Source organism: Aquarana catesbeiana, linkage group LG02 (assembly GCF_042186555.1).
Source record: "Aquarana catesbeiana isolate 2022-GZ linkage group LG02, ASM4218655v1, whole genome shotgun sequence".
Taxonomy (NCBI): Eukaryota; Metazoa; Chordata; class Amphibia; order Anura; family Ranidae; genus Aquarana; species Aquarana catesbeiana.
Window position 1 is genome coordinate 542,704,662 of NC_133325.1, and position 21,441 is coordinate 542,726,102.

At 46.3% G+C, this 21,441-nt stretch overlaps 1 protein-coding gene across 4 annotated transcripts in view; it reads left to right on the top strand.

Annotated features, from left to right (window-relative positions):
• The first annotated feature begins 1,220 nt into the window (after positions 1–1,220).
• Positions 1,221–21,441, top strand: part of PM20D1 (peptidase M20 domain containing 1) — a 387,280-nt gene continuing 367,059 nt past the window's right edge. For 3 of the 4 annotated variants that reach the window (XR_012241709.1, XM_073615880.1, XM_073615881.1), the window contains exon 1: positions 1,222–1,546. Coding sequence is in view for 3 of the 4 variants with exons in the window: in XM_073615880.1 (XP_073471981.1) it covers positions 1,351–1,546 (196 nt within the window). In the remaining variant the exon portion in view is untranslated. Of the gene's footprint in view, positions 1,547–21,441 lie in introns of all 4 variants that reach the window. The other variant, XM_073615882.1, reaches the window with a different exon arrangement.

Here is a 21,441-nt window from a genome sequence, read left to right on the forward strand (position 1 = left end):
GGGACAGTTGGTAACTATGGGCAGGGAGTCTCTGATGGGGACACAGATGTACTGTATGGGGAAATTCTAATGCCGCGTACACACAATCAGACTTTCCGCCAACAAAACCATGGATTTTTTTCCGAAGGATGTTGGCTCAAACTTGTTTTGCATACATACGGTCACACAAATTCTGAATGTGAGAACGCGGTGATGTACAAGATGTACGACGAGCCAAGAAAAAGGAAGTTCAATAGCCAGTGCGGCTCCTTCTGCTTGATTCCAAGCATGCGTGAACTTTTGTGCGACGGACATGTGTACACACGCTCGGACTTTCCGACAACAAAGTGAAAATTTCAGAACCTGCTCTCAAACATTTGTGGGCGGAAATTCCGACAGCAAATGTTCGATGGAGAATACACACGGTCGACTTTCCGACAACAAGCTCACATCGAACATTTCCCTTAGGAAAGTCTGACCGTGTGTACGCGGCATTAGTGTTTAGCCCTGGTGGACGAGGCTCCGGGCTCTGATGGCAGCCTTTAAAATTTTATTCTATTTCATGGCTAAGGATTCATTTCTAAATAACTTTTTTTTTTTGTTTTTCGGCCCGCAAATATCTGTGAAATATATGATGCGACCCTCAAAGTAAAAAGTTTGGAGACCCCTGGGTTACGTGTTCCTAGCTGTGGGGGGGGGTGGACTGACAGGGAGCAGAGAGAGTTTGCTAGGAACAGCGGATCTCTCTCTCTACTTCCCTGACAGAACGGAGATCTGTTTGTTTAAATTGACAGACCCCCGTTCTGGCTCTCTGTGGAGCGATCGTGGGTGGTCGGCAGACATCGTGGCCCCGGCCATGCGCATCGGCTCTGGCGACGCGCGCACCTGCTATTGCTTTTGAAGCGGCCGGCGCACAGTTACGCCGATTTGCACAGCTGAGCCAACCTGCCGTAGTATAATGACGGTGGCTGGTCGGCAAGCGGTCAATTAAGTTAGTTAACTTGCTTACACAAAAACAAATCTTTGTCGGCATCTGCCTAAAAAACATGTGTGCAAACAATGCAAAAACAGCTCTGGAAGCACAAGGGTTAAACTTTATTAGCTTTTCAACTCAAGCAGGCCCTGATCTGCTTGTGTAAATGTTGCAAGGATATTGGCTTGTTTACAGGTATAAATGAACATTTGAAAAGCATTATTATTACTTACTGTAGGCTCGCACGTCTAAAGGGATGCAGGTGGTGCTTTTTTTCAAAATACACCAGGATGCTTTGCGAGATATGGGCAGTCAACGGATATTATACTGTGGATTTGCAGAGAAAGCTGAACTCAGTCTGAACTCTGAATGTGCAGTTGTTGAGTCAACAACACAGGATGTCCAGAGCGTTCTGGAGAGAGACGGTCGGTGCCCCGTTGGGGCTGTTTCTGTTTGGGGTTGGTTTACTAATTACTGCACTGCTGATCAGGACATATACCTCACCTAAACCCCGAGTCATTTGGCAGGGAGAAGGAGCCCAGGAAGCCAAGCTTGGTGACAGAGCGATAAAACAACTCAGACAGGCTCTAATAGGTAAGTACTAAAGAGTTTTCCAAGAACAGAGAGAAGTAAACAGTGCTATTTCCTTGGCTTGGGTTACATTTGTAAGGGATATTAGAGGTGTTTTCTGATGAAAAGCAGGATTGCTTACTAGAGCAACTATAAATCCTTTTTGTCAGTGACCCCCAGCTGTGGATTAACCTACCCCCCCCCCCCCCCTTTTCTACAATTCTGCAATGGACCTAGGGCCGCCACCTTTTCTTCGAGCCAAACACTTCAGCGGGGCTTGCCATTTTTTTTTGTAGCATACACTATGGCCCCTTTCATACTGGGGCGCTTTGCAGGCGCTATTGCGCTAAAAATAGCGCCTGCAAACCGACCCGAAACAGCTGCTGTCTCTCCAGTGTGAAAGCTCCGAGGGCTTTCACGCTGGAGCGGTGCGCTGGCAGGACGAGAAAAAAAGTCCTGCTAGCAGCATCTTCAGAGCGGTGTATACACCGCTCCTGCCCATTGAAATCAATGGGACAGCGCGGCTATACCGCTGGCAAAGCGCCCCGCTAGCGACCGAATACCGAGGGTATAGCGCCGCTAACAATAGCAGCGCTTTACCGCCACCCCCGCCCCAGTGTGAAAGGGGCCTATGAGATTGTAAAATACCTGGAACACCTCTGTGTGCCCTAAGGGAGTAGTAATGCATCACGTGGAGCTGTGAACAGTGGGTGTAGCCAATTGCATATAGTGCAGGTGTGTGTATTGTACAATATATTGTAAAAGTGTGTGTAATGTACAATATAGTGCATGTATGTGTAATGTACAATATAGTGCAGGCGTGTGTAATGTACAATATAGTGCAGGTGTGTGTAATGTACAATATAGTGTATATGATGGGGACATACTAAAAGGAATGACAGAAAGGGATGCCTATAGACTTCCTTTTAGTATGTCCCTGTATGTAGTGTGTAATGTTTGGTGGGGAGCCTCCCAGTGTAATTTTGGGGGGTGGGGGGAGGTCTCCTGGCGTAGTATGGGGGGGGGGCAGGGGGAGGTCTCCTGGCGTAGTATGGGGGGGGGGGGCAGGGGAATTTTCCTGTAAGGCATTGGCTGAGGATAGTTAGGCTGTGCATGGTATATGGGGGAACTATCTATATGGATAGTATATGAGGGGGTGAGAATTGTATATATGGATGGTATATGGGGGGGACCGTGTATATGGATGTTATATGGGGGGGTGAGAACTGTGTATATGGATGGTATATAAGGGGGGGTGGAGAACTGTGTATAGGGATGGTATATAAGGGGGGGTGGAGAAATGTGTATAGGGATGGTATATAAGGGGGGGTGGAGAAATGTGTATAGGGATGGTATATAAGGGGGGGTGGAGAACTGTGTATAGGGATGGTATATAAGGGGGGGTGGAGAACTGTGTATAGGGATGGTATATGGGGGGGGGTGGAGAACTGTGTATATGGATGGTGTATGAGGAGAGAGAGAACTATATGGATGGATGGTATATGGGGGGGGGGGGGTGGCAGAACTGTGTATTTATAGATAGTGTATGGTGGGGGGAGTGGTAAGGATGGTATGTATGTATGGTGGGGAGGCGTGAGAAAACTTTGGCAAAAACTTACTTTACAAGCTAGTCTCCCAGTCCCAGGTGATCTCTGCACACTTTTCAACAGAGCAGCAGGGAATGGGGAGGCTCCTTCTTCAACCCTACCTCCGTGTCCCTTCTGCAGCCAGCCAGAGGAGAGCACCTGGCAACATGGAGGCTCCGCCTCTGTGTCCCATCTGCAGCCAGCTCTGCAGCACACTGAGCTGATGGAGGCACACCGCTGAGAAACTAACAGTGCAGGGGGTAGATAGGGAGGCAGCAGGAGCAGATATTATAACGGTAAACGGACCCGAACTCTGGACACGGCCGTCGTGGCACATTTAACCACTGGCGGGTCTGAATAATGTGCGTGGGTCTCAGGCGGGCAGAGACCCGGGCACATGTTTCAAAACCCGGGCTGTCCGGGTGAATCCCGGACAGGTGGCAACCCTATATGGACCTTTTTATTTGTCAAATACTTGAAGTTGTGAAATCAAAAGTGTTTTTTGTTTTTTTTTTTTTGTGCTTTAAATCGGTAGTAAACTCCACTTGGTAACATTTTACCTACAGGCAAGCTTCTAATAAAACTTACCTGTAGCTAAACGTGCACCGTTTAGGAGATATTCACATGTTCTGCAGTCGGTGAAGTCACTGATGCATGCGCACTGCAAAATGAATTGAGGGAGTTCTGAATGATGCGAATGTGACATCACGTGGCTTGGCATTTCTAATGACTAGAGCCCGGGCTGCAAACCAGGAAGGAAGACTGAGTGAAGGCGGAAGCCCATGATGACGCACTACAATATACTGCACTGACGCACTTCAACACGCTGCAGTAAAATTGCACTGACGCACTACAATATACTGCAGTAAAACTGCACTGACACACTTCAAACCACTGCATTAAAACTGCACTGACGTACTACAATATACTGCAGTAAAACCGCACCTACGTACTACACTGATGCTGCACTAACACTCTACACTCACAATAGTATCATAATAGCACACTAACTTGCTAGTATTATTATTATACAGGATTTACAGTATATAGCGCCAACAGTTTACGTAACACTTTACAACTTGAGGGTAGACAGTACAAATACAATACACGTTAATACAGTAGGAATCAGAGGCCCTGCTCCTTAGCGCTTACAATCTAAGAGGGAAGGTCAAGACATACAAGAGGTAATAACTGTGGGCAATGTGCTGAATGAAAAGATAAATGTATAGTTGTTAGGTGGGGACCAGATAGGCTTCTCTGAAGAGATGAGTTTTCAGGGATCGTCTGAAAGTGGATAAAGTAGGAGAAAATCAGACAGATTGGGGTAGAGTATTCCAGAGGATGGGAGCGGCTCTGGAGAAGTCCTGAAGGCGCGCATGGGATGAGGTGAAAAGGGAGTTTGAGAGCAGGAGGTCTTGGGAGGAGTGAAGAAAATGATTAGCTTGGTATTTTGAGACTAGGTTAGTGATGTAGCTGGGGGGGCAGGTTGTGGATGGCTTTGTAAATTATACTTAGTATCTTGAATTTAATTTGTTGGCTGAGCGGCAGCCAATATAGGGATTGGCAGAGGGGTGTAGCAGACGCTGAGAGGTTTGTGAGGTGGGTGAGCCTGGCAGCAGCTTTCATGATGGACTGAAGTGGGGATAGCCTATTTTGAGGTAAGCCAATGAGGAGGGAGTTGCAGTAGTCGAGGCGGGAGATGATCAGGGAGTGGATTAGAAGCTTTGTGGTGACATTGGTTAGAAAGGGGCGTATCTTGGAGATGTTGCGGAGGTTGAGACAGCAAATTTTGGATAGCAATAGGATGTGGGGCCGAAAGGTTAGTTCAGAGTCCAGGATTACACCTAGAAACTTGGCGTGGGGGGACAAGTTGATAGTTAAGCCGTTGTTATTGACAGAGAAATCAGGGGAAGTGGCATCTGAGGGAGGAAATATCATGAACTCGGTTTTGGATAGGTTGAGTTTGAGGAAGTGATGTGACATCCAGGCTGAAATGTCTGCTAGTAAGTTGGTGATGCGTGAGTAGACAGATGGAGAGATAGATTTGGGTGTCATCAGCATAGAGATGATATTTAAAGCCATGGGAGGCAATCAACTGACCCAGGGAGGTGGTGTAGATTGAGAAAAGGAGAGGTCCAAGAACAGGACCTTGGGGGACGCCAAAGGAGAAAGGAAGAGGAGAGGAGAGGAGGAAATAGAGTTGTATTTGACACTGAAGGACTGGTGGGATATGTAACACCGAACAGTAGCAATGAACAGGGCCCTGTTCTCTCCACTCCAATATCACACTGCAAATGGCTCCTCTGGGAAGGAACCCTTTATAGTGTGGGGTGGGTTTATGAGCAATGAGCCATGATTGGGCTAAGCCATCATGACTTTCTCCAATCATGGCTCGGACAGTGTTCTGTGCCCTGATTGGGCAAAGCCTTCATTGCTTCAGCCAATCAGGGCTTAGAATGCACTGTGCGGTGCGCAGTGCATTGTGGGGCATTCAGCGGCAGGGTTGCCAACCGTCAGTATTTTTACTGGCAGCCAGTAAAAAACAGGCAATCCCCCCCCCTGCCAGTAAATGCCAGTAAAAAGAACAGGTTGCCAGTAAAAAATATGGCTGTGACGCTCAGCCCGGAGCCAGCCGAGACCATATGAGTGCCTGCTACAGAGTGTTCGGGTGCGGCTCTGGTGGAGGCGGTGCCTGAGCATGTCCTGTGATGTCATGGTGCAAGGGGGCCAAGCAGAGTGGCCAGAGCCTTGTGTGTGGGTCTGGGGGATGGAAGCAAGGCAGGCCAGGACCATCAGTGCTGTTTGGACTGGAGGGACCACCTGGCTTGGAGAGAGACTGTCACTGTGAGGGGACGTGTCGTGTCAGTAATCTGTACTGCTGCACACTGCTGTCAGTGTCACTGTGAGAGTCAATTTCATGTGTGTGCCGCCCATTCTAATTTCTTGCCCTCCTGAGTCCTGTCCCTGAGCTACTTACTATATCGAAAATAAAATAAGAAATATGTTTTTCTTTCTCGAACATCACGGGACACAGAGCCACGGTAATTACTGATGGGTTATATAGGGTATCACTGGTGATTGGACACTGGCACACCCTATCAGGAAGTTCAACCCCCTATATAATCCCTCCCCTTGCAGGGATACCTCAGTTTTTACGCCAGTGTCTTAGGTGATGGATGTGTAAAGATGTCTTGTGCTGAGCTCCAAAGGGAATATCCTATATCCTATACTGGGGCAAGCCAGGCAGACCGGATCCATTCAAAGTGTCCTTTCTAGGCCAAATTGGATGGTACCCAGGCCTCGTGTCCGAAGAAACGAGGTTTTACCTGTAACGCTTCTCTTTTTAGAGAGCTGGACTCCGCAGATCAGAAAATGGCTTTAAACCTCCTAATTTCTGGCTGGGTGCTTTACAGGGCCAGAACTGCAGGATCCCCCTATTCGTAGGGGGCCCCAGTCTCTGATGGTTTTTTCAAACGGAGCCCACCGTGAGAGGTGAAGATTGGGTCTGTGTAAACTGAACCCTGCGGCTGGATAAGGTAAGAGGAGATTCCACAGAATTTTCTAATTCTAGTAGGTTTCTCCTTTAAGGTAAATGCATGCTATGCCCTATTGTGACCACCGGGGGCTGCCAAGAGCACAAACCTTCACATGCTGACGTCTGTCTCAAGTGTTCATGCTGCAAGCTTCAGCGTCTCAGGCCAGCTTCAAGGTAGGATGGATGGGGGGATTTCTCATGTTTGAATGTTCCCCCCAGGCTAGAGGGAGGCCACAGGGGTCTGGAAAGCGGTTATACCGATCGGGCACCGCTGCCTCGGCCGCCATTACCGACCATTGCCGTTTTTTAGGCAGGCTCTTCACTACCAGCTTCTCTCCCCCCCCCCCCTCCCCCAGCCTTCCTCCATAGTATTTCAGGAGAGTCGGCCAGCGCGGGAAGCGCTCGTTTTTTTCGAAAATCGAGGCGGGGGGGGGGGGGGACGTCAGCACAGGTGCTTAGACTCCCACTCAGGCCAGCTGCAGGCTATTAAAGGCACTGATTACAGGTGCACTAAGCCTTTGGAGGGACACAGAGCTGACGGTCGCATGTAAGGTGGGACACAGGCATTCTCCTAGGCAGCATTTACTGAAGTAACACCAGACTGAGCAGTGGGTAGCAAGGCTTTTAGCCAGACTACATCGCTCAGCAGGCAGTGTTCATTTGTATACCTCACACCTTGTTGCTTTGCACTATGGGTAGAAGAGGTTCAAGCACCCCAAAAACCAGAGACACTAGGGGATCTCGTTCAGGTTCTGAGGGCCCCCTGTCAGCAGCATCCTCCCCCCCCTGAATGGCCAGGGACGGCTAGCCAGGGAGAGCCATCGGGGTCAGGGGCTACACCTGCTTCTGGCACGTCAGTCCCTGTATATATTACACAAGAGGTTTTTTCCTCAACCATTAATGGTTTAGAGGAAAGATTAATGGCCGTGATTGCAGCTTTACTCAGTGGAAGAAAACGTACTAGGCCTTCCTCTGTTCCCCAAGACCCTCAGGAAGAGGAGCTCTGGGATAAGGGAAACGAATCCCCTTCAGAGGATCGGGATGGGATGGATGATTCCTCTTCGGAGGAATCAGGTGGAGATGGACCCTCTGCAACTTCCCAAGAGGAGAAAATCTTAGTGCAGATCCTTACTGGATTGGTCCGCTCCACATTTAAGTTGCCAATACCTGAAACTGTTAAAGAATCCTCTTCTGCTTCGGGGTCACTGAAACCTTTCCAAGCAGCACAGGCTTTTCCTGTTCATAATTTACTTGAAAAGCTAATTTATTCTGAGTGGGATCACCCAGGCAAACGTTTTTTTCCGCCGAGAAAGTTTTCAACACTTTATCCGATGGAAGAAAAGTTTATTAAAATGTGGGGAATACCAGCCATTGATGCCACCATTTCCTCTGTAAATAATAGTCTGACTTGTCCTGTAGACAATGCTCAGATGCTCAGGGATCCTGTAGATAAAAAGATGGAATCCCTATTAAAGGATGTTTTCTCCTTAGCAGGTTCTGTGGCCCAACCTGCAGTAGCAGCGATTGGAGTCTGTCAGTACTTAAGAGACCATGTTAAGCAGGTCATCAAAGTATTACCTGAACAGCAGGCCCAGGGGTTTGCTAACTTTCCTGCGGCCTTATGTTACGTTGTTGACGCCATTAGAGATTCTATCGTGCAAACCTCTCGTCTTTCACTGGGGTTAGTGCATATACGTAGAATCCTATGGTTGAAAAATTGGTCAGCCGAAGCACCATGTAAGAAACTCCTGGCAGGGTTTCCATTTCGTGGTGAAAGGTTGTTTGGAGAGGACTTGGATAACTATATCAAGAGAATCTCTTGTGGGAAAAGCACTCTCTTACCTGTTAAGAAGAGTAAGCGTCCCTCTTTCAAACGGACTCTTTCCCCAGCGCCGGGGGCTTCAGCCTCCAGGCAGTCTCGACGGCCTCCTCCATCTGGGTCCAGAGACAAGAGTCAACCCCAGGGACAAAAGAAGTCCTGGGGGAAGAAGCCTACTAGGCAAAACACTAAGACCTCTGCATGAGGGGGGCCCCGCTCACTCGAGTGGGGGGAAGACTGCGACAGTTCCCAGGGCTCTGGCAGGAGGATTTCCAGGACAGATGGGTACTCTCCACGGTAACCTTAGAGTACAAGCTGGAGTTTCAGGAATTTCCCTCTCCTCGGTTCCTCAGATCAGGTGTTCCCAGAGACCCAGAAAGGAAGCAGTTGCTGCTTCTAGCGTTAGAGCGACTTTTGTCGCAGGAGGTCATTATGATGGTTCCCGCAAAGGACCAGGGATTGGGCTTCTATTCCAACCTTTTCACGATCCAAAAGCCAAATGGAGGTGTCAGACCCATTCTGGATTTAAGGGATCTGAACCGATTCTTAAGGATTCAATCCTTCCGCATGGAATCAGTTCGGACAGTAGTTCCCACCCTGCAGGGAGGATAATTTCTGGCATCGATAGACATCAGAGATGCATATCTGCATGTGCCCATTTTTCCTGCTCATCAGAAGTTTCTGCGTTTCAAGGTAGGAGGGCGCCATTTCCAGTTTGTGGCTCTGCCTTTCGGGATAGCCACTGCACCTCGAGTGTTCACAAAGATCTTGGCTCCTCCTCTGGCCAGATTAAGGGCTCAGGGTATAGCTGTCATAGAATACCTAGACGACCTGCTCTTGATAGACCGGTCGGTAGCCTCTTTGAATGGAAACTTGAGGACCACAGTCAGGTATCTAGAACACCTGGGTTGGATCCTCAACCTAGAAAAGTCTTTCCTAAAACCAGTAAGAAGACTGGAGTATTTAGGTCTGATTATAGATACAAGCCAGGAGAAAATATTTCTACCCCAGGCAAAGATCGCTGCTTCAAGGGAGCTGATTCTGGCAGTCAGGACCAAGAAGGGTCCCTCTGTCCGCCTTTGTATGAGGCTACTAGGGAAGATGGTGTCCTCATTCAAAGCAGTTCCCTATGCTCAGTTTCATTCAAGAATGCTGCAACACAGTATTCTGTCGACCTGGAACAAGAAGGTTCAGGCATTAGACTTTCCGATGCACCTGTCGCATGCGGTGCGTCAGAGCCTCAATTGGTGGCTCATACCCAAAAACCTGCAGAAGGGGAAATCCTTTCTACCGGTTACCTGGACAGTGGTAACAACAAATGCCAGTCTGTCAGGTTGGGGAGCAGTTCTGGAACAGTCTGCGATCCAGGGGCTATGGTCCAAGACCGAGAGGACCTTACCCATCAACATTCTGGAGATCCGGGCGATATATCTAGCCCTAAAAGCCTGGACTATCAGGCTACAGGGTTGTCCGGTCAGGATCCAGTCCGACAATGCCACAGCAGTGGCTTATGTCAATCATCAGGGAGGCACCCGGAGCCGAGCTGCTCAGAAGGAGGTGAACCAGATCTTAGTCTGGGCAGAGATGCATGTGCCATGCATATCGGCAGTTTTCATCCCGGGAATGGAGAACTGGCAGGCAGACTATCTAAGTCGCCAGCAGTTACTTCCAGGGGAATGGTCTCTGCATCCCGACGTCTTTTGGGCCATGTGCCAAAGATGGGGGGGTTCCAGATGTAGATCTCTTTGCATCCCGATTCAACAAAAAGATAGACAGATTTGTGGCAAGGACAAAAGATCCTCTTGCATGCGGGACGGATGCGTTGGTGATTCCGTAGCATCAGTTCTCACTGATTTACGCATTCCCGCCTATTCTGCTACTGCCACGACTCCTTCGCAGGATCAGGCAGGAAAGGAAGTCGGTACTTCTGGTGGCCCCCGCTTGGCCCAGAAGGACTTGTAAATAGTAAGGATGACGGTGGGTTCCCCGTGGACCCTACCGGTATGCCCAGACCTGTTATCTCAAGGTCCAGTGTTCCATCCTGCCTTACAAACGCTAAATTTGATGGTTTGGCTATTGAGACCCACGTTCTGAAGAGTCGTGGGCTTTCAGGTCCTGTCATATCTACCTTGATTAATGCAAGGGAGCCAGCTTCCAGGATGATTTATCATAGAGTCTGGAAAGCTTATGTATACCAGGTCTCGGCTTTATCAGTATTATTTCAACGGCCACTTGCTTCGCATTCTTTGGTCCGAAACTTTATGCAGGGGGTGATGCATCTTAATCCTCCGGTTAAAGCGCCCCTAAACCCCTGGGACTTGAACTTGGTCCTGGCTGTGTTGCAGAAACAGCCTTTTGAACCAATAAGTCAGATTCCTTTGGTCATGTTGACAAGGAATTTAATTTATCTGGTGGCCATCTCTTCTGCTAGAAGATTTTCAGAATTAGCAGCCCTTTCCTGTAAGGAGCCTTATTTTATTATAGACAAGGATAGAGTGGTACTGCGCCCTCATCCTAGTTTTTTACCGAAGGTGGTTTCTGATTTTCATTTAAACCAAGACATTGTTCTGCCTTCCTTTTTTCCAGATCCCTGTTCCGTTGGAAGTAGTAAGAGCAGTTAAGGCCTATCTCGGGGCAACTGCTCAGATCCGCAAGACGGATGTTTTGTTTGTGCTGCCAGAGGGTCCCAATAGAGGACAGGCAGCGTCAAAAGCTACCATTTCTAAATGGATTCGACAATTGATCATTCAAGCTTACGGTTTGAAACAGAAGATTCCTCCGTTTTCAGATCAGGGCACATTCCACAAGGGCTATTGGTGCTTTTTGGGCAGTGCATCACCGGGCCTCTATGGCTCAAATCTGTAAGGCCGCAACCTGGTCTTCAGTCCATACATTCACCAGATTCTATCAGGTGGATGTGAGAAGGCATGAGGATATCGCCTTTGGGCGTAGTGTGCTGCAGGCAGCGGTACAGGGTCCTACAGGGTCCTCAGGTCTGATTGCACCCTACTTGGTCGTGGTCCCCCCCCCCCTCAGGTAGCTTTGCTCTGGGACATCCCATCAGTAATTACTGTGGCTCTGTGTCCCGTGATGTTCGAGAAAGAAAATAGGATTTTTAAAAACAGCTTACCTGTAAAATCCTTTTCTTTCGAAGGACATCACGGGACACAGAGGTCCCGCCCCTCTTCTAATACACTATATTGCTTGGCTACAAAACTGAGGTATCCCTGCAAGGGGAGGGATTATATAGGGGGTTGAACTTCCTGATAGGGTGTGCCAGTGTCCAATCACCAGTGATACCCTATATAACCCATCAGTAATTACTGTGGCTCTGTGTCCCGTGATGTCCTTCGAAAGAAAAGGATTTTACAGGTAAGCTGTTTTAAAAAATCTACCTTAAATCACATTGCAAATTTCATATTGTACTTCTTTGTAGCTTAAAGGGGTTGTAAAGGTAAAAATTTTTTCACCTTAATGCATTCTATGCATTAAGGTGAAAAAACTTTTGACAATACCGCCGCCCCCAGCCCCCCCGTTTTACTTACCTGACGCCTCGAATCTTCGCTGCTCGTGCTCGTCATCTTCATTGCAGCTCAGCCTGGTCGCTGATTGGCTGCAGTGGATGGATTGAAAGCAGCGCAGCCATTGGCTCGCGCTGCTGTCAATCACATCCGATGACGCGGCGCGCCGGGGGGCGGGGCCGAGTGATACAGCGAGCGGCTATAGCCGCCGGCTGTATCACGGGAGCGCGCCCGCAAGCACTCACCACCGTGCGAGGGAGCTCGCATGAAGGTGGTAAATGCTTGCGGGGAGGAGCTGAAACAGCCGCCGAGGGACCCCAGAAGACCAGGTTCGGGGCCACTCTGTGCAGAACGAGCTGCACAGTGGAGGTAAGTATAACATGTTTGTTATTTTAAAAAAAAAAAAAATAATAACTTTACAACCCCTTTAAATAGTGAATTTTGTAACTTTTGTAAATGCCAGTAAAAACGTGGCTGTGCCAGTAAATTGTGAGTGTCATGTCAGTAAATTTCAATCTGTTAAGTTGGCAGCACTGTTCAGCGGGCCACCCTGCTAATTCGGGTGTTCGCCGAACTTATGCTCGGTCCGTACCGTTCGCCCAACACTATTGGTTACTACTGATACCATTTTCAGCAAATTTTTGCAAATAGTTCCTTACCATTCCTTAAAATAGTTTACTTTCTATTGATATTAGGCTGAATGATCTGTAGTTTCCAGGCCCTTTTTTGAATATTGGTACCATGTTTGCTTTTTGCCAATCAGCTGGTACTATTCCAGTTGGTAAGCTGTCCTTAAAAATTAGGAACAATGGTCTGGCTATGACATGGCTAAGTTATGTGAAGACTCTCGGATGTAAGCTCTGGTTCTTGTAATTTCTGAACAATAAGCCTTACTAGTTTTTTTTTTTTTTTTTCAGCCCTGGTTTCTTTCAGCCACAAGGGTACATTCAATTCTCACAGCAATATCAATGTAGAAATTCAGTCTTAGGAAATATCTGTCTCACACAGTACAATACTTTTCAATTTACAGTCTGTCTGTACATATATTTCTATGCAGACAGTGGCTGGTGCGATGGGAGGTAATTGAACCATGATCAATCACACATGCCCTTATATATGGCCCCACAAAACTAAATGTCCAGGCAGCATAACAGCAGAATACCTCACTTAAAGGAGAAGTACAGCCAAAGCTTCAGAACAGTTTGTTCTGCACTTCTGTGACCCGTATTCAGTAGATAGCAGGCTGAAGTCAGAGCCAGTCTGGGATCTCCTCACATGCCTGGACCGGCAACCGGCTAAGCCTCTCAGCGAGCCGCTGAGAGCCTGATTTGGCCACTCACACCCCTCCACAGCCCATCGCTCCAGTGGTGGGGGGGGGGGGGGGGAAATCGCTCGGTTCTCAGTCTTAGAGCCGGTGGGGGACAGATGCACGTAAGTAAGTATGATTTTTGAAAGAAAGAAAATTGCTTGATTCCCTGCAACCACATGAAAAATCCGACAGGCTAGTTGTAGCCAAGTTGAGTTCTGCTAAATCCCTACTAAATATAAAAGCTTAACCTGTATGGAAGTTAATAAATAACAAAAAATTTAAATTTTTGCATTGCGCCTTTTTTGCAAAATGGTGAAAATCGAACGTACGCAAAAATGTAAATATCCACATTTCTCAAGTCATCTTCCAGGACGGCACACCTGAGAGATGAGAGGCTCCTCCCCACAGGAAACACAATCAATCAACAGCTGTTTTAAGTCCACACCCTTCCCCCTGATCCTCAGTTTTTTTGATTGTGTTTCTCCCTACACGGCGAAACTGTTTGTTTTTTTCCAAATGACCGAAGCCTGGGGCTGGTGGTCTCCCCCTGGGAGCCGGACCATATGCCTGGGAAGCCTCTGGGTCTGGCGGGATATATTTATCCTTCCCGGGGGGTCCCCCTATACTTTCCTCAGGGGGGGCAGCAGAAACTGGGAAAGCCCCCCTGAGAGCTGAAGGCCCCTGGGTACAGTGGTGTCCCCAGAACTTCAGGGGCCTTTATCCTGTCTCCCCCCCCCCCCCCCTACCTGTCCGGACGTCCGTTCAGACGGGGGTGCTGGCCGTCGGTTCTTTCCAGGGGGATCGTATCCCCTGACTCCTGGGTCCCTGGTAGCTCGCGTGGGCTGCTGGGGAGGGCACCGCCTGAACGACCCGCGTTCTTACCCAGAAGGGAAGGCTGAGAGTCAGCAGGAGCAGGCGCCCACATCCTCCTTTCGAGGAGGCACCAGTTTACTATGGTGAATGTCTGCCTAAACCACCTCAGATGGGAATGAGGAACGTACGGCATTGCCCCCCCATGTGTATATACTGACTGGACAGTGCAGGACACAGCCTAACCTTGCAGCTCCCTAAAGGGACAGCAGTTGTGGGGGGGGCACTTTGGTGGCTATCCTCCTTGCGTGTGGACCATAAGGATGGAAAAGCAAGCCCGGTGGCTGTGGCAAAAGGGGAAGACGACAACGGTGAGTCAAAAATCCCCAATCCCAGCCAGTTGGTTTCTGGGCCTTTGAGATAATCTCCCCTGGGGTCTGGATTCAAATAGCCCAGAAGCTTTTGCTAAAGACACCAGCCACAGCTCCCTCCTACATCAGAGATGCTGTATGGTGGACAAGTGGTGCAGAGGAGCGAGTGTGCCTAAACCACCTCAGATGGGAAAGAGGTAGGTAAGGCATTTTTTCCCCTTCCACCTGTATTTACTGAGTGGTGCAGTGCAGGACCTGGGGTCTCCATAATAAAATAGCCCAGAAGCTACTGCTAAAAACCACCAGCCACAGCTTCCTCTTATAGCAGAGACACTGTGGTTATCACAACAGTAGGTTGCCAGCCTCTCCCTACATACCCGGTTGTGGTACATTAGTAGGGGTGAATACAGCAAAGAGGGTGACCTGGTAGAACAAAGAGTTCCTTACTGGCCAGGTATACCACTGAACAAGTTATTAATGGTGCAATGGTTGAAGGATTCAGGAGTAAGCTCCCTTGCTCAGCAGGTGCACTAGGTTATCTGGCCCTATTAGCCCAGCTGCTAGGAATCTGCTTAAAGTTGCTCCAAGATGCTTAAAAGCTGACCTAACTTTCAACAATGTGGCAGGGACCAAGCTTCTGTGTGGCACAGTAGGGGTTCCCTTGTGACAGATCCTCCTTTTGGGGGTTGCTTGCTATGGGTAACTTTTCATAAGCTCCAACCTCCCACTCCACTCTTACATTGTGGTTATATTTTAATGCAGGGGGTAAGAAAAACCTTTTTGTTGGTTTGGGCTACAGTCCACTCAGTGACAGACCTAAAAGCAATTTACCATAAATCGTTTTTCCTATATCCTTTGATTAAGGATTTTCTGTGCAAACATATGCAAGAGCTATATGATTGCTTCTTTAAGGGCTGCAGGTGGCTATTTACCTCCAGGCTAAATTGGTAACCACCCTTTTTAGAGGTCTTATATTGGTCTCTAGGGCTGGGCTCATTGAGACTTTAGTTACTGATCAGCCCCACCAGTGTATGAGCTGGCTAGCATTTGCTCAATCTACGGAGGTAAGGTAGGACAACAGCTAGTATAGTAAGGTGTCCAACCATTTTAGGATTGGTTCCTTCACTGGTGGTGAAGGATTAGTATCTACAGCCCAGGCTATGCCTATGAAATAATTTGCCCCTGTTTGGTTATTTCATAAAGGGATACACCATGACTCCTTCTTGGCTGCTCAGCAGTAGACCTCAGTAGTGAAGGTTTGCCCTTGCTGGGGTGTTTGGTGGCACAACTAATGTACACATTGAGATTTGTGACATCTCTGCTGAAGCTTGTTGGGTGTCCTTTATATCCTAAAGGTACTGCTTTGTTTGGCTACAGATCAGAAAGTACAACAGGGAAGGTGGTCTGTACTTTCTGGTTTTGTGCCGCACGCCAGAAACGCACATCATTGAGTCTGGTGATGACATTTCTGCTCATAATTGTTATATTGCTGCACATCAGACGTACACAAGATTGGGGTCTATCTGTGGGGTTTTTGTGTCCTGTATTACTGCCTTATTGGTTGCTTATCAGAAAGGCAGCAGGAAAGATTGATGGCAGGGGTAGTACATATACTGCCTTTGGTAATCGGTACAGCACCACAAGGTGGCGTCGTGCTGATTCATACAGTGCTATTAACGGCAATAGCTGCTGATTTTAGGCATGCGATTTGACATGTGAGTCGCATGCCAAATCGCTTCAATATGGATGTGCTATCTCTATTCAGAACTGTTATAATATTGCACATCAGAGATATACAAGATTGAGGTCTGTCTGTGGGTCCTGTATTACTGCCTTATTGGTTGCTTATCGGAAAGGCAGCAGGGATGATGGATGGTCCTGATTTTGTTGGAAAATACAAAATTGAACCTGTGCCAGGGGTAGTACACATACTGCCATTGGTAATCCGTGCAGCACCACAAAGTGGCCAGTGCTGATTCAGACAGGGCTATTAACGGCAATGGCTGCCAATTTTAGGCATGCGATTTGACATGTTGAGTCACATGCCAAATCACTTGAATATGGATGTGCTATCTCTATTCAAGATTGTTGTTGCACATCAGACACATACAAGATTGAAGGTTGTCTGTCCTTTGTCTTTCATTTACTGCCTTATTGGCTGCATATCAGAAAGGACACAACAGTGAAGGTTGTTTGTCTTTTTCTGATTTGTTTTTGCTGCTCAGCAGGGAGACACATTGAGGGTGATGACATCTCTGCTCAGTATTGGTATATGCTACACATCAGACATACACAAAGATTGAACATTGTGTCCTGTATGTCCTATATTTACTGCCTTATCGTCCGTATATCAGAAAGGCACAGCAGTAAGTGGTGTTTCTCATTGATCTTCCTTGCTGTTTCTTAGGTATACACAGTAGGGGGTTGTTGGCTGCACTCCTCCAGGGAGCCACAGCATGGGGACCCCTTGTTTGTTCGACCCGAAAACTGCTTTTCCTGCGACCTGTGTAATCTTGAGGTCTGTAGTTCCGTAAGCAGAGACTGCTGGAGATGCTGCGACCTGGAGTCGCACAGTCACGAATGGTACCCTTTGGAAGCCATAGTATATGACTTCTCATGCGTCTTGCAGTCCCAAGTGGCAGGTTGGGTCGCACGGGTGTGGGAACCCTAAGCTTATCTGTCCCTTCTGGTTCAGGTTTTGCAGCAGGAATACTCATTGTGGAGTTATTGCCTTATTTTGCAGTAGACCAGAAAGATCGCAGCTGGAAAGGCTGTCGTTTCTTTGTTTTTATGTTGCTGCACAGCAGAAGTACTCAACATTGAAGCTTGTTGGTGCTTTCTGTTTCATATTGCCTTACCTTATGGCACTTCAGAAAAACACAATGCTGTAGGTTGCTTGTGTTCTTTCTCTGTTGGTTCTATGTAACTGCACTACAGAACTGCATAACAGGAAAGATTGTCTTATAACTGTACTTGGTGGTTCATCATAAATACGCAACATAGAAGTTTGGGTCTTTCTGTCTTCTCTTTATAGCCTTGTTTTGCTGTACATCAGTAAAACACCACTGTAAAAGGGGGTTCCCATCCTTTCTGTATTTACCAGTTATGACCTAGCTAGCTGCACTTCAGAAATGCGCAGCATTTAAGGTGTGTTTGGGTCTTAATGCTTACATATTGGCCGCACATCAGAAAACCAGACTGTGAGGTTCAGATTTGGGTCTCTTCCCATATTTGATATTTTGGTTTAGCTAGTCACACTCAGATATTTCTAAAGAAAAAATTTGCGCTAAGTGTGCAAACAATAACTAAGTAAATATAACCTGTGAAAGAATATCCTGCAGCTAAGCACTATACCTTGATAAGGGCACTACTAAATAGATATAACAAAAAGTGCAGCGCTGGATATATATACAAAAAAACAGAAATTGGTATTACTATTAGAGGACCAACAACTTTCTTATGTGATCCAAAAATGATGAAAGAAAATAATAAAATAAACAATAACATAAATGAGTGTTCCACTGTAGTGATATATGTGCGTGATTAATACCAATTTTTTATCCACATATTTTGAAAAAGTTCAAAAATACAAAAAATACAAAAAAAATACAAAAAAAGTGTCCAAAGGAGCGATTAAATGTGACTTTCTATAAATATAAATCCGTGACTGTCACCGTGTTGAACTCCCGTCACCTGGTATAGATTGAAGGCTTACCAGACAGCCTCTGATCAGAGGCATAGAGCTAACAGCTTGGGGTTTTCACTCCACAGCGACTGGAACTTTATTTGGATGATGGATGTAGATCAGCAAACGATCACCACAGGCCTCCAGACAGCGGTACAATCAGGGAAAAAAACTCTCACCGATATGAAGGTATTCAAAAGAAAAGAGAAAACTCCAATGGTGTAGAACGTTTTAACTCTTGTTTATTAAAAAACGCCACACTGGCATCCATAAAACACTTTTCCTTGCAAGGAACCAATACAGCTTTAAAAACGAAACTCCGCGCATGCGCCGTTGGTACGAGCGTGTCAACCCTACGGCCGTTTCGTCAGAAATGACATCATCAGGGGCACGCCCACACGTCTGCGCATGCGCCTTATATATCCAAGCGGCAAAACGAAGAGGTTCAGCCATTGGTTACACTAGGAGGATGCTAAAGCTGCTAAAAATTACCATTACAGGGGAATGGTAATTACACACGCCCCTGCTTTTTAACCATTACAATTAAAACTCCATAGAGTCATCATGGTGCCATCTTGTGGACAAACATGATATTGCTTCAGAGCAATGGATTTTATTACATTACCCTTAATATTCATAAAAACTTTATTAAAAAAACCCATAAAAAGAGGTGGGGAGAAAACCAATGACTAAAAAATCATTCGAATCACCCTTCAGCAACTAAATCATATAAACCTTTTATATCAGTAAGAAAAGGGGTTTAAATATATATTTCAATCCAAATTTTCCTTATAAGGTTCAGAAACCACAATCTGAATACTGTATCTCCATTCAGACCTTTTTCATAGAATAGTAAAAACCCACTATGAAAAAGAGGAAGAGGACGTTATCTTTAGAAAAAAATAAAGATAAAAAGGAAAAAGAAAAAACAACAAAAGAAGAGAAAAAGAAAGAAAGAAAGACAGGAGAGGGGGGACATCAACTGTTATTAATAAAACAGTTGATGTCCCACTCTACATTTAGGCCCATGGGTACATGACAGCCCAGACGGTATATCCAGTTGGTCTCACTCCTGGATATACAACGTCTACTATTGCTCCCTCGCCAATGTGGTATGTATTTTTCCAAGGCAAAAAACGTCGTGCCTGTGGGGTCCCTGTCATGCTTAAGGTCATAATGTTTTGAAACATTATGTTTGTCAAAATCCCAGGAGTGGGATTGACTCAGTTACATCACGAGTCGGTAAGTACATCGACAAGTACTTACAACCACTGGTGATGGGGACCCCCTCCTTCCTAAAAGACACTAAACATGTCATCAACCTACTAGGTGAGATAGAGTGGAAATCATCATATCTGCTGGTAACCGCAGATGTAGCATCACTCTATACGGCCATTTCCCATCATCTAGGCCTTGAAGCGGTGCAGCATTTCCTTTATCGAGACTCCAGTATCTCCATCACGCAGAGCAAATTCGTGTTGGAGCTACTGGACTTTTCGATGAAGCACAATTACTTTTGGTATAGTGGTACTCACTATCTGCAAATAAAGGGAGTAGCCATGGGAGCAAAATTTGCCCCAAGCATGGCTAACTTATTCATTGCCAAGTGGGAGGAGGATGTGGTTTTGAATGACAGGCGCGATGAGCTGATCCTATGGAAAAGGTTCATTGACGATGTCCTTTTTATATGGGACGGTGACATCGAATCTGTCATGGCCTTTTTATCATTTTTGAACAATAACGATAGGGGTATTGTCCTTACACATGAAGTGAATGCTTCGCAGATTCACTTTTTGGATTTGAAAATAACCATAGAAAATGGGAGGCTCATTACATCTACGTACTTCAAAACAACAGACAGGAACGGGTACATTCCACTAGATTCTTGCCATCACCGTTCCTGGCTGTCAGCAGTCCCAAAGGGACAATTTTTGTGACTCAGGCGCAACTGCACTAATCTAGAGGATTACAAAAAAGAGTCCTTGGTTAAATCTAGATTTTTGACCAAGGGCTATGAAAATCAAACTCTAGATTTAATAATAGCAGAAGTGGGAAATAGAGATCGCCAGTCCCTCCTAGTTGACAATTCACCACAAGTAGAGAACAGAGAGGATTTTGGTTTGGCCTTTTTGACTACTTACTCCAGTCAGCACTGGGCCATTAAACGAATAATTAAGAGACATTGGCCCATTATAAAAAACGATAGGGTCTTGGGGCCTTTGCTGGCAGATAAGCCTTGCGTATTGTTCAGGGGAGCCTCAAACCTTAGGCACTTTATAGCACCTAACGTCCCGGATCCACCTACAAGACCCACCTTGTTTGGTGATCTAAAAGGTTTTTTTCCTTGTAAAAAATGCCAAGTTTGCAAAATTAATGAGTTTAAAGGTAGGAAATTAACTGAGTTCACATCAACTGGGACAGGTATCACGTATCCGATTAGATCTTTCATCACCTGTACCACAAGATGTGTAGTATATCTTTTGAGGTGCCCTTGCGGGTTAGAATACGTAGGGCGTACTACCAGGAAGTTACAGGTCAGATTGGGTGAACATATCCCCAATATATGAAGGGGTTTTGACAAACATAATGTTTCAAAACATTATGACCTTAAGCATGACAGGGACCCCACAGGCACGACGTTTTTTGCCTTGGAAAAATACATACCACATTGGCGAGGGAGCAATAGTAGACGTTGTATATCCAGGAGTGAGACCAACTGGATATACCGTCTGGGCTGTCATGTACCCATGGGCCTAAATGTAGAGTGGGACATCAACTGTTTTATTAATAACAGTTGATGTCCCCCCTCTCCTTTCTTTCTTTCTTTCTTTCTTTCTTTCTTTCTTTCTTTCTTTCTTTCTTTCTTTCTTTCTTTCTTTCTTTCTTTCTTTCTTTCTTTCTTTCTTTCTTTCTTTCTTTCTTTCTTTCTTTCTTTCTTTCTTTCTTTCTTTCTTTCTTTCTTTCTTTCTTTCTTTCTTTCTTTCTCGTCCTCTTCCTCTTTTTCATAGCGGGTTTTTACTATTCTATGAAAAAGGTCTGAATGGAGATACAGTATTCAGATTGTGGTTTCTGAACGTTATACGGAAAATTTGGATTGAAATATATATTTAAACCCCTTTTCTTACTGATATAAAGGTTTATATGATTTAGTTGCTGAAGGGTGATTCGAATGATTTTTTTAGTCATTGGTTTTCTCCCCACCTCTTTTTATGGGTTTTTTTAATAAAGTTTTTATGAATATTAAGCGTAATGTAATAAAATCCATTGCTCTGAAGCAATATCA